We start from the raw sequence: 13,282 nt of genomic DNA, 5'->3' as shown, positions 1-13,282 counted from the left end.
AAGGTACTGAATGCCTGGGACACAGCCACCCGTAAACATGCTGACAGTTATATTATCAGTGAAAAGGGGACAGCCATCTGTCCTGTTTCATAAAGATAATAACGGCATTAGCAAGAGGGCTGCTGTCTCGCAACGGTTTTATAAAATAAGTACAGCACAGTACAGTTACAGTCCATTAAAGAAATTAATCACTGGTCATTCAAGAACTTTCCTGGAGTTTTCCCATGTCCAAGGCAAGGCAATATTTACATCACGGTCCCTTAGCATATGCTCTTATCCAGAAAAACAAAAGTGGAACACATCAGGGTTACTCTTAGAAAGACAAAAGTGCGGTATCACAAAGAATGCACAGAAGGCCCATTTATAATAAATATGTGTGAAGCTAAGCAAACACACTCACAATTAGACCACAGTAAATGTCACTAAACAGCTAAAGCAATCCACACACAGCTATACCAGCAACATTACTACTACAAAAGTAAATTCAAGAAGAAAGAAACAGGATAGCAAAAGAGGTTAGGGGAGCCATGTTGCCATGTAAAGTGGTTGATTTTCAGCCCTTGTCAGAAAATTGGGCCAGGCCTCCGCTGTCTCAACTGCTGTAGGAAGTTCATTCCACCACCAGGGGGCCCGAACAGGGAGAAGACATGACCAGCAAGTGTACGCATATGGGATGGTGGGGTGGTAGGGGGGTGGACAAGGTTGTAAAACAGAGAGGTTTGTCTGGTGTTCATGATTTTAAAGGTTTCTGAAGATAAAACAGAGAGGTCAATTCAGCTCAGATGCTGCGCAACGGGGCTTCTCTGGAAAGATACCATCAAGTATATATTAAAGCGCCCCGCTAATTCCAAGCAAGGTTGCATTTCAGAGCACTCTGGCAGGAAGCCTGAAAACGACAGCAGATACCCAATCCAAAAGCATAAAACCCCTTTCCCTCAAATGTGAACTGTTTTAGCAGCACGCCACCATAAAACGTCAAGAGCAGGGCGACTTAAAAGGGTGGAAAAGTGAGGAAAGAGGAAACACATTCTGAGAAAGGATCCATTGTCTGCATGAGGGAACCTGCACACATCCCTGCACACACTTCCAGAATCTTCTGTCACTCGCTTCAGTAAAACAACTTTACACGTGTCCTTCCAACACTACCTTAATTTTACTCATGTTTGCTCAGGGGGGAGAAAATTATCTTTGCTTAAAAACAAACTGCTTTGCCCAACAGTCAGCCAGAAATTGCATAAGAAAAATTCCTGAGTGTTTGCCAGGTAAGGTATTCTGAACACTCCAGAAGTAGGGAATGACTAATACAACCAAATAAAAACGGCTTTAGTTTTCTGGGTGAACAAAAAAAAAACATTTTGAAAAAAAAAAAACACTAGAATTGCCTTTAAATGGGAAACATTCTTTGGGCTTGTTTGCTATTTAAAGGAAGCTGAGGCAGTGTGTACTTCCCCCCCAAAATAGAAAAGGCTGAATAGAGGGCTCCCATGATATTCCTGGCACAGCCCACGTTCATTTTGATTCCCACCCATGGATATTTCACCCACTGGGCCAATTGGTAACGGCACCCTGCAGGTTAATAGCCTATTTGTTTATTTGCCAGAGCTTGAAGAGGAATTTCTCCACGTCCGTATACTCAAAGGGTAGCCTCCTATTGGAGGAAATGGAGTCAGCCTCTACATGGAGACTCTTAATGAAAGGAAATAGCGTTCGGCATGTCTCATTCCACACGTCAGTTTCCCCCAAAATGGTTTACAAAAGCCTAGCAACAACTGGGCGTGTGCTTCCAAGTGTTGCGAAACATGTGCGGACATTTCCAGCTTCAACATCACCCTTAACAAGTCTAAAGTCTTCATGAAAAAAGAGAAAAAGAGAACTTTTAGGCCACTAATCGCCAAGAACATATTTTAGAGGGTGATGTCACAGCAGTTAGCTGGACGGTTTCTTCCACGCCATAGCAAAAGCATTCTTAACCACTTCCTTTCCCCATTTCCTGATTGCCATGGAACAGAGATGCACGTGGTCCATTTCCTGCTGCTCCTTGCAAGTCTCACCATTTCTCTTTTTTGGGGAAACCAGGAGTTCCCTCTCAAACCTGCCAGACAGAGCAAGACCCCATCGTCATAGCGATTAATCTCTAGGTTTTCCAACAGCATCAAAAAAGAATAATATCAGGCACGCTATAGGTCATTATACTGCAGACTTCAATGCAATAACCCTGAACCAGGACAATTTAAGAGCGATGTGCTGTACTGTCAAAGATGAGATAAGGCCCTAATGCTATTACATAACGTCTGAGATGCGCACATCTTTCCAGGAACAGACTTCGTCTGACTCAGTCAACAGTACAAAGCACCGGTCCCTTCCTAAAGCGCAGCCCCACAGAACCTAAATCAGCCAAATGGCTGATCAACAGAGGTTAACACCTGGCTGGTGTGATACGGCCATTACCCCCCTAATAAGCGCGTCTGAGAGGTACTTCAGTAATATATACGGCCACGGCCGCCGGCTTCCCTGTAAAACAGCCCATTGGGCTGCCATAGAGGCCCTTTCCCTTTCACTTTGGTCAATTCAGGCAACGCTGACATACTGTATACAGCTGACCTACCACTACTACTTATTACCAAAGCACGGAGGGCAAGACCGCTGGTCAGGGGCCAAACTCGCAAAAGGAAACGAATAATTCAATACGCAATAGCATCGGCCGAGCGACGCGCTCCCGTTTATGTATTATTAAACTCCGTGGGGTTAAAAGGTGACTGTGGGTTTTAAACTGCGGTGATTTTCCAGGCCTGGACCAGAGAGCTCATGTGAATTTGACACCTGCCTCAACACTTTTTATAGCAAGCGGGATCACTCCATGACAACTGACACAACTAATACAACCTGAATGCTTGCAGTGAGGCCAGAGTGTTGCTACTACATGTTTTATATATATATATATATATATAGATATATAGATAGATAGATAGATAGATAGATAGATAGATAGATAGATAATATAGAATAAATCCTTAACCTTCTGTGCTTGCTCATCTATTAAATCACTCAATAGGAATTTATTTTACAAAACATCATGCATTTATTGATCACAATCTTCTCCACTGTCATTTTACCCAAGTAATTCAGGCAAAAGATATTGGAAATCTACTATGACTGGGGAATGAATTCAAAAGCTCCCGTCGCTGCTCTTCGTAGCTTTCCAAGCACTGCTTGCCAAAATAGCATTTCCTTGCCATGGGAAAAGTGCAGATGGGGCTGGCTTGCTATTAACCAGCTCTTATAAGCCAGTAACATCTGGATGCTGGAATTCCAGCTCACAAACTGCTCATTTACACAACAGTAGCATTATCTATTTAATACTTAGTTATTAGGGGATCTGCTTCCAAAACATAATTCCTTGCCTTAATTACATGAAAAAACATCGGTTTTGATATTAATCATGGCAAACTGATTAGTGTAATTAGACACTCCCCTAACATTACCTACAACAAAGCTGGGTTACAGAGACATGATATTAAATTGTAAAATTCTACCATTCGATCATTTTAATGTGATTTTCCCGCTGTGGCTTTGGGGAAATGTAGTGCAGATGTGATGTGTGTGTACATAGCTTCAGGAAATCTCAATACCTTTTATTAGCTGCGACCGCAGCTCTATAGCTCTGTCTGTCAGTTGGTCGGTCGGTCGGTCAGTCCACAAAAAGTGTCCCACCCCATAGCAGCCACAGTTTTCGCCCCAGGAGGCTGAAATTTGGCATGGACGTTGGTCAAGACCAAAGGTAGGTTGGTCATGAGCCAAAGAAGAGGTCACGCGTTTGTGTGAGGGTGTGTGCGTGGATGCATGCACACATGGATGCATGTGCGTGTGCGGTCGCAGCTATTGCGGATTTGCGCTTGTTGGTAGATATGCTATAAACCTGTAAAAAAGGTGGTCATGTTAGGGACTACTAAAATATTATAAAATTAAAAGATTTGTAGAATTGTTCGTACCAGTCTTTTTGTAATCGACTCCAATCCAGAAATACAACCAGCATAGACAGCACAGGAATATATTTACATCACTACTTTTCACACAATTAAAATTTGCCTCACAGGCTGAAAGCAAATCAAGATTGAAGGCAACTTAACAGTCTAATTTGACTACAGCACAATTCACCCAATAGTGTCTGATTAGCCTACTCACAGTGAAGTGAAACTTCAGTGTGCTAACACACCATAATAAACCTCCAATAAACATTTTAATTAAAAAAGGAACCTCAAAACAAGCACTCGACACAATAAAAATGTGCTTTAATGGGCCTAAGAATCTCTCACCAGCTATGAAGAACGGTGTTTGTGAGCACAATCAGCTCAGGTAAAGGAAAGCACACAAACGTGTACAAATTGTGTCCCCATTGTCCTTGCCACAGACACGCCCACAGTGCATGTCTAGTGCTTTGAACACATAAAAGGAAATCTGAAATCAAGACCCTCTACTAGTCTCCTCCTCTGAGTCTACGTAGCACAAAGCCAACAGGGGAGTGCACCGCGAGCTCAAAAAGAGGATCCTATTCTCATGTGTGGTGTCTTCTCAAAGCCCTGCAGCTGCGCTGCTGCAGCCAGACAGCAGGGACAATGATTCATTCCTCACTTCCTCCCAGCTTAGCCGCTCTGCTCTGAAAGCTTTCAGAGGGGACACACTGACAGGAAAGGCCCGATCTCTCGGGCTAGACGCAAACAGGGTGTGGCTTGCAGCTACGCGCACCATTAGCTCGCAATCTCGGCCTGGCCTCTCCACAAGACGCTAGCTTGGTTCATCCAACACCCTTATTTTCACCAGGGGAGAAAACCGGGAGGGAAAGAAACTTTCACAATTCATGGACTGATGTTATCGGTAATCTGAAATTTTGCCCATGACTGCTAAACAGCCACGTGCAAAAAACCCCGAGCAGAGAGAACAGACCGGAAAAACAACTGTCACTCCTGAATCTCTGAGGAATCAAAGAATTACAAGCACACCTCAAACTGTCATATGTACAGTAAATAGAGGGTGGTTATGAGGATTCCTTATTCACAGAAAAATGTGCAGAGTACCTGGAAGAGGTCAAACTGGAGATGAGTCAACAAACCTGATATAGTTTCAATTCGCTACTGGGGAGAGTGAATGTTTATTACGCATATCAGTGAATGCGTACTATGTTCAAAATAACGGTAATACTGTAGAACTATCTCTAAATCTTAGATGCTACATGAAAACTTCCCAGTTTACAGACATTAAATAAACATTTGGTGACAGTTTTAGTTCATTGAAAGTATGGAGCATTTCAGTGGTAGACTCCTTCATCAGAGAATTAGACCAAATATGCAGCCTTACTGAACACTGAGCAATTATGGCTATGGTGCATGAAATGTACACATTTAATTAATTAATAATTACTGACAAAATGATTGCTACCCAAAAGTCTTCAGCTTGGTAAATACAGCATTTATTCTCAACACAGGGAACAGATCTATTCATTTAGCATATACTTAAGAGCAATCAAGCAAAAACACATTTCAGGTGGGTTGGTCAACCTAAATTAAACTTAACTTTTTTTATGTGACTGTTTATCTACTTCAAAGGGGCAATTTTCCCAAAAACAAAATTAACGTATGTTTCCACCCAGAGTACGATTTATCCAGACAGTTATGCTGAGATTTCGAGATATTACTTAAGAACATCCACAAAGCTTAATTTGAGCACAGTTTCAATGAAAACTACTTTCTCTAATGGACACCAACTGTTAAAACAATCTCAAAACAATGTTTTAAAACAACATTGTCACTCTGCTCCAGGATACTGGCTGCTTTGGTCGAGACTTTGCGCAGACACCAATATCTGCGCAAAGTCTCGACCAAAGCAGCCAGTATCCTGGAGCAGTGACAATGTTGTTTTAAAACATTGTTTTGAGATTGTTTTAACCACTTAAAACCCACTTAAAACCCAGAGCTTTTTGTAAGAATCCCACTGTCTTAAATAAACCCCATTATCTCCAAAGGTATATACAGTACAGACGTGGTTCAAAGCTTGGAATAAAGAGCACATTTGTACCAGAATGACACAATCCCCAGATTCTATGGGTGTCTCATTCAGTAAACATGCATGACATGTTTATTCTGTAAAACAGCAAAGAAATCCAAATATTGTTGCGTATTTTCTTCGTACTGATTACTGGATGAAACCACATTTATTTTTTCAAATGTACAAAGAGTGGATTGACTGCTTATGGCTTAGAAGGGGGATTTTGGTTATGTCGATACCATCACTGTAGTATTAGCAGTTGTTTGAAGTTTTATAGACAGTTATTGGATTAGAAAATAACAATCATCAACCAGGGGTGTCAATTTCAGCCCTCCGTTGGGGAAAGGGACTGCCTTGTTATTTCTTTTTTATATGTGTAGTGATTTTACCAATTGAGATGGGTTTTTTCCAACAAAGAGTGTAAGCTTTACAATGGTATATGGCTTATAATAGAACTACACCTTGAATCAATGACTGATAAAAGCAATAATTTAAGACAATGTTGTTAGACGCTGGTTGTCTAATTTCATGGCCCTTGGGCTTTAAGGATTCAACAGAAACCATCTGGATGGACAGACACCACTCTGGGTAAGTGGAAACATATCTTGCGTTCATTTTTGTGTGAACTGCCCCTTTAAATTCCAAGTAAAACTGAAGCAATTCCACGGTTCCACACCTCATTAAAAAGGTCTTAAAAGGCACCAAGAATGTTTCCACTAACACTCTTCAGCCGTTCATATTGCAAGGATACACAACTCGCGTATCTACGTGTGTTACACACATTTTCATTCCAGTGTTGTAGAAAATCTGATGTAAAAAGTTAAGCCAGAGGAATATTCAGTGAGACATGCTGAGCACACAGCAAAGAAACAGCCCAGGGAAGAAACCAAGTGTCCTTTGACGCTTACATAACGCTCTCTCTGGGGCTTCCTCACTGATGGGACAGAACAACGTGCCGTTTAAGCCTGGGAGTCAAGCCCGAGAGCCTTTCCTATTTTTAGGAGGGAAACTTCCCCGACAAGAGCATCCCGTTCACACTTCAGCGCCGACGCCGAGAGGACCCTGACGAGTCCCTCGCACTCAGACCAAGGGCATTTCCTGAAATCTTTTCACATGACCTCATCACGTCGGTCTCATTAGCGGCCACCGAGCGCCCGCCCGAATACTGTACACAGCCTGCGAGAGGCATCAAGCCCTTTAACGTCACTGCGTTACTGAAAACGTCCCGGGACGTGAAGCGACGGAGAGGAACGCTGAACGTCCGTGCGCGCGGTGCCTAAAACTTGTGACGTCTCTGTGAAATCGTCAGGCTTTGTTCTCATGGCCTCGTCAAAATAAGCACACAAATAAAACCCATGACTCAAAGCTAAATACTGCAGCCGTGATGTAATCTCTCTTGGAAACTTGTTTAAACAAACACAGACTTTCTTCCGGCTTCATTACTGCCCTTTTCTACATATTTGGTTATGCCAGCGGCCACAAAGGTCAGCAAAATCTCCCCAAATTAGATACTTACTAACCATCACTGCATAACCTGTCAAACCTGAAACCACCGTCTGCTTTCTCATAACTTAATCAAGCCCAAGCATTTACTACTGCCCTGAATTGTAGCCCCAATCTTGGTACATGTACAAGAGTATGTATCATGTATATGAGTAGCAGGGAAGTTAAACTGTCTGCTGAAAACATATGAACAACAAGGAGGATATAGATGCTTATAAGTTATATGGGGCAATTCTGTGTAAAAAAAAATACAATTCAAGAGTATTGTGCAGTTGAGTTATGCGGACAAATATGTATAAATCAATTCGCAGATCGAGTCAACTTTGCCTAACTTTCGACACTCATAAGAAAACGTAAACATGGTCTAATTTAAGTACAGTCCTAGCTGCCCTTGCAGAGGGGGGTTCAAAAAGGGAGGGAAAAGCAGAAAATGAGCCCGGGGCCCCACCCCGGGGGACAAAGGGACTTCCTCCCTCCCACGGACGCGCCTCTGAAAGAGCGCAGAGTTGGGTCTGAGGTGCGGGTTTTTCCTGCTCTCCGTCCACAGGCCAGGCGTTGGGAAACACTCGACCTTCGCGCCCCCGAAACCGCGGCGAGGGCACGGGTCTGCGAGCTGGCGGTGCGATGACACCGGGTGAGATCGGCGCACGCACACCCACGGCAGAGAGCACGGTCTCCCGGAGACGAGCGGAGTGAGGACGGAGGGGAGGGGGGAGTCCGGCAAAGTTTCCGAAGCACTGGAGAGATAAAATGAGTGGAATAATGATTCCTCTCATTTTAGCACCAGGGGAGGACCCCACCCTTGGATAGCCTGGGGGATGAAGGCCAGACTTCGCAGTTACAAGCTTTGATGGCATCTTTGCCTACCGAGGACCCTCCCCGCCCCTCCACCTCTGGCCAATCAGTTAACCCAACCAGCACACATACCACAGATTAGATCACTCGTTTATGTCTGAGCGCTTCAATTTGCTCCAACTCGGAAACAGACTGTCAGATAGAGATCGATGAATGATCATCTTCCTTTTTTTTTTTTTTCTCCACTCTTCGGTCCCGCTGTAATTTGACATACTGTACAACACCATGTCAGAGTCTAGGCCCGGGGTGACGAGAGGCTCGCATTCCAGGAGCTGTGCTGCATTCGCACAGACGCAGGTGGAACCTGCCCATTCAGGATTCCAAAGCCCACGAAAGGCTCTCGAGGCCTGGGGAATTATGTGGCCCGAAGGTGACGGTCTCGCCCCACAGCTCCAGGAGCACACACACATAGCAGGGATTTCCTCTAGACAGCGGCACTACCTCAGCTGACACAGCTGCACTTTCATTCTGAAAGCGCCAAAGTTCTTATCTATACCACGAGAGAAGCAGGGGTCACGTCATGAGGACTTTAACCCCAGCACAACCGCCAAAATCACAAGGCCTTTTCGCATCTTCTTGTGACCAGGGGGAAACTGACTCAACTTGGTCTACTTTTTAATCATTCTCTCTAGCTGACCAGCAGTGCATTCATCTCCAAATCAGAACATTTTAACTCCTTTTCCACTGCAGCTAGAACCAGGCTTACACAGGCTAGATACATACATTAGATACATATTTTGAACCCTATGGTACCATGGCATATGAATGAAGATTTGGAAATTTGTAACATTCCTGTCTTAGAGGACAAATATTTTTATATTTTGCCCTGAAAAATAAATTTGTATTAGTATTCGTTATCACTATGACGAATGAGATAGCATATTTACAGTAACTCAGTTGTTGTTTCACTGTTAATCAGAAGACTTGAACTGACATGGATGCATTCATAGTCAGCTGACACTTTTTAAGGAACTAATTTTTGGTTTTCATAACAGCAGGCAAACCATGTTCACCAGATGAACAGAAGAAAATAAAGACTTCTTATCAACTCTTGCTCATGTTAACTATTTTAAGTGTGGACCTTTCTTAGGCCATACTTTTACTGCAGAGGCAAGAGCCAAAGCAGCCTTACTAGATACAATATGAATATCTCCATTACATTATCAACAACATGACATCATGTCATACAGAATGCTGACATTCATCTACATTGAGGTGATAGCATGTAATTTGATTGGCTGTGCTGCAGTTGTGCTTTAGGAAAAAGTTACCCTGCATTGCCTTGCGCAACCTGAAGTTCTTATAAGCATTGGAGGACCGCTTCTTTCTTCCCTGAATGTTTATTTTTTACTCATATTTTAATACAGATGCAGATATAATATACTGCAATAACATAGCTTGTTATTCCCCACTGAAATCTCAGAAAGTAGGCCCTGCACCAATAACACTAGAGGGTTGATGTGAATGTTGAAACATTTTACCATCAATGAGGTACAACCCCAGGTCAAGACAATATGTACTCAGGAGTGGGCAAAAGTTAAGCTTGGCTTACTAAGAGAGGAGGGGTCTGTATCAGGAAGCAGTATTACTGAGTTAGCTGGATAACTGTACTGGGTAAAACCCAGAACCCCCCCCCCCCCCCCAAATCTGGAACATGGACAGAAGTAAAAAGAGCTGTCCTGGGTTTTACTCAGAGCAGTTATCCAGCTCAGTAATTTTGTAATACAGGTCCCAGCTGTTCACCAAGCGAATACATAAATATTATTGTTATTATTATTTTTAGATCATGGTGGATAAGACACAGCACAGATAAGGTCATGGGACAGCACAGTGTACAATACTACCCAAGAAGGGGTTGTGTGGTTTAAAGATGTTGTTCTAAACATTTGATTCAACTAAAAATGACTGAACTTCATCACTAAAATTGTACTTATTTCTTCAAATGGACCGGGGACACTCAGTATGTTTTAATACTGAGTGCCTGCATCTGATATTTTACTTATTTCTTGGAATGGAATGAGGACACACAGTATGTTTTAATACTGAGTGCCAGCATCTGATATTGAACTTATTTATTGGAATGGAATGAGGCTGCAAATAATTTTTTCAATACTCTGACCTGTTCTTCATTGGGAAGTGTTCCCCCTGAGTGATTCTGAGAGACACCAAGGACATGAGCACCCTTTAAAGCAGGTACCAGAGGGAACATCGCGTCCATCCGAAGCAACGTAATTAAGACATGGGAAAAAATCAACTTTAAATAGAGCTCAGCCTACATAGCTTCCATTAATTACATGATGTATTTGCAGAACGTTAATTTGCACAGATTAATGACAGAACAGAGCAGTTCTTGGAGTACTAGCGTGATAATCACGTTCAAGAGAGCCTGAATGGATATCCACACCTCTGGCTCCGATGTACTCCTCCCAATAAACAGGTGGAGGTGAGTGACAGTGACCTGGGAGAGTGGCGCACCCAGCACACAATGAGGATGTAGTGATTCATCTCGACACAGTCACTGTCCAAATCAACATATCTCCGGCCTAAAATAATTAATTAAAATACATTCCAAGCCTGTCCATGAATATATGTTGGTGTGGACTATTGACGAAACATATAGTACAGATTGTGTCGATCACATTGAGCCCAGAGGATGTCAATGATTGACTTTGTTTGAAACGGTTCTTTTATTAACCTTGAGTGACTGCACATTTCTAAACCCCCTTGCCCCTATGATCCCTCATATCCACAGCTCACACATGCTCATTTTAGGCCTGGTATTCCCGCCCGCAGGGATAAACTGTTTGAGAACATGTGATGCTGTGGACTCCATGGGGCAACAAAGTGAGCTCTGTGGTGGAGCACAGAGCTGCTGAGCTAGGGTAACTGCATGGTCAGAATACAATGGTGACATTAAGCCAGTTAAGTCTTTCTGTGCAAAAGCATGTGGGACATACTCCCAGCCAACTTTTTAAAAGAATATGGTTAAGCTATATATATATATATACAAATGTGTGTGTGTGTATATATATATATATCTTCCATTAAGACTGAGAAAAGGGACACTGGCTCATTAGTTCCATGGTATTGGCCAATGCAGGCTACTTACGAATGGTACAACTTACTGTGGTCACATTTTAACATGTATGGTGTGAAATTCCGAGAAAGAATTAATTTAACACTTACAGTAACAAGTCAGAGCCGTAAATTGCTTAACGATGCGGTTCATTTGTTGTTATTAGCTTAACAAACCCCCATACTCTCACAATTAATTAATCACTCAGGATAAGCGATGTTTCCCTCGCTCAAGCCCAAAAGCACCATACAACATAGGCTACAACAAACAAGTCTAGTAAATACTCACCAGTTTTTTGTTCTTAGTTTCATCTTCATTTGATTTTCTTTTAGACGGCTTATTTGGATCCTCTCCACCGCTTGCTTGGTTCTGTTGATCCATTTCAGCTATAGTTTGGTGTACAAATGCGAGATGACCTTCTCAAAAGTAAAATCCTCTGCTCCGGTAAATACTTTCAAAACTACGGGGGTTAAGTTTCTTCAAAAGCCATGCCGTCCAAGTTTGAAACGAAGCGTACAGTTAGTCCACGGAGTTCACTTTTAATAAAGCCTCCACTTCGCAAAAGTGAGAGAGAAAGTGTCGGTTGTGTCCAGATGAGTTTTCAAATATATCTCCAAGACAGGAAATCTGTCCGAACAAAAAACAAAACACAACAAGGGGGCAAAGTTACACTAAAGAAGTTTTTTTAAAAAAAATAAATAATTAATTAATGTTTTTTCCCAACAGTACGCAATGTTATACTCCATAAAGAATATTACCGTAAAATTCAAAACTAACTTCGTGCTTATGTGGCTACTTACATACGCTAAACCTTCAAATGCTTAGCTTGTTAGCTATCCTGCCATTTAGCTAGATAGCCAACTTGCATGATATTTAACGTGCAACTGGTTCGCTTGCCTTTTCGTTCTTTGGATAACTGACGGTTATTTTGTCACAACCCCACAAAGGCACTAGTTTATTTCAGGTTGTGAAGCATCAATGTTGCAATTCAGGAGACCGAAATCAGGGTGGCTGAATAACTGCAAACGCCTCAGTTCAACTGCCTCAGAACTTGTTTAGCAGCACAACAGCTACAAATATCGGGATATAATTCTACATTAAAAAGCAAATGATGGCTTTGTGTTGCGCGATTAAGACCAGTGTGATGCACGTTATATAAACAAGACAAATACAGAACAATAGTGATATTATTTTAGAATTCCATGAACAATTTTATTTGGAAGAAAAATCACCGTTGCACAATCAAACATGCTACATTAAACTGAAATATAAATTTCAGTCCCTGTTTGTCATACCAAACGAGTACGTTAACAACAGTAATTAGCTACCTTTAACTAGTTACATTTATCAATATCATTTCATGTTACAATTAAATAACCTGTCAAACAAAACTCACGAAATCCCATCCGAAGCTTACCACTGCAACCAAACATGAGTGCCAGGCCCACTACTGTTCCGCCCACTGCACGTTCCCATTCGCACAGGAAATTGCACAAAGAAAAAAGGATCCTTGTATGAATTGGTTTAGGGAAATGTCAATCAGAGGTCGAGCAAATTTCGTAGACTAGGCGGTGACGGTTTGACGGTGAGGTCAGACTGACATCTCAGTACACCAAACTACGCTTTTCGCAGGGGGGCGGGGGTGAGGGAATAGTGGGAAAATGCCATTGAACACAAGCAATATGAGCGTGGCCATGTCGGCTGTAGAAATGCATAAATTGTTGTAAGGATAATTCATAAAACCCTTTCAGTATAGGAAAAAATATTGAACCCCACCACATAGGCCACTACCACACAACCTCTTTAAAT

General features: G+C 42.3%; 1 protein-coding gene across 1 annotated transcript in view; it reads right to left on the bottom strand.

The window, feature by feature from the left end:
• Positions 1-12,926, bottom strand: part of diaph2 (diaphanous-related formin 2) — a 442,997-nt gene extending 430,071 nt beyond the window's left edge. The window contains 2 exon segments of the mRNA XM_035408002.1: positions 11,762-12,100; positions 12,870-12,926. Coding sequence (XP_035263893.1) covers positions 11,762-11,854 — 93 coding nt within the window. The 5' untranslated portion in view covers positions 11,855-12,100; positions 12,870-12,926.
• Positions 12,927-13,282: the final 356 nt, after the last annotated feature.

This window comes from Anguilla anguilla, chromosome 3, assembly GCF_013347855.1.
Source record: "Anguilla anguilla isolate fAngAng1 chromosome 3, fAngAng1.pri, whole genome shotgun sequence".
In the NCBI taxonomy this organism is placed as follows: Eukaryota; Metazoa; Chordata; class Actinopteri; order Anguilliformes; family Anguillidae; genus Anguilla; species Anguilla anguilla.
Note: the sequence above shows the minus strand (reverse complement) of the source record. Positions and strands in the feature narration are given on the sequence as shown.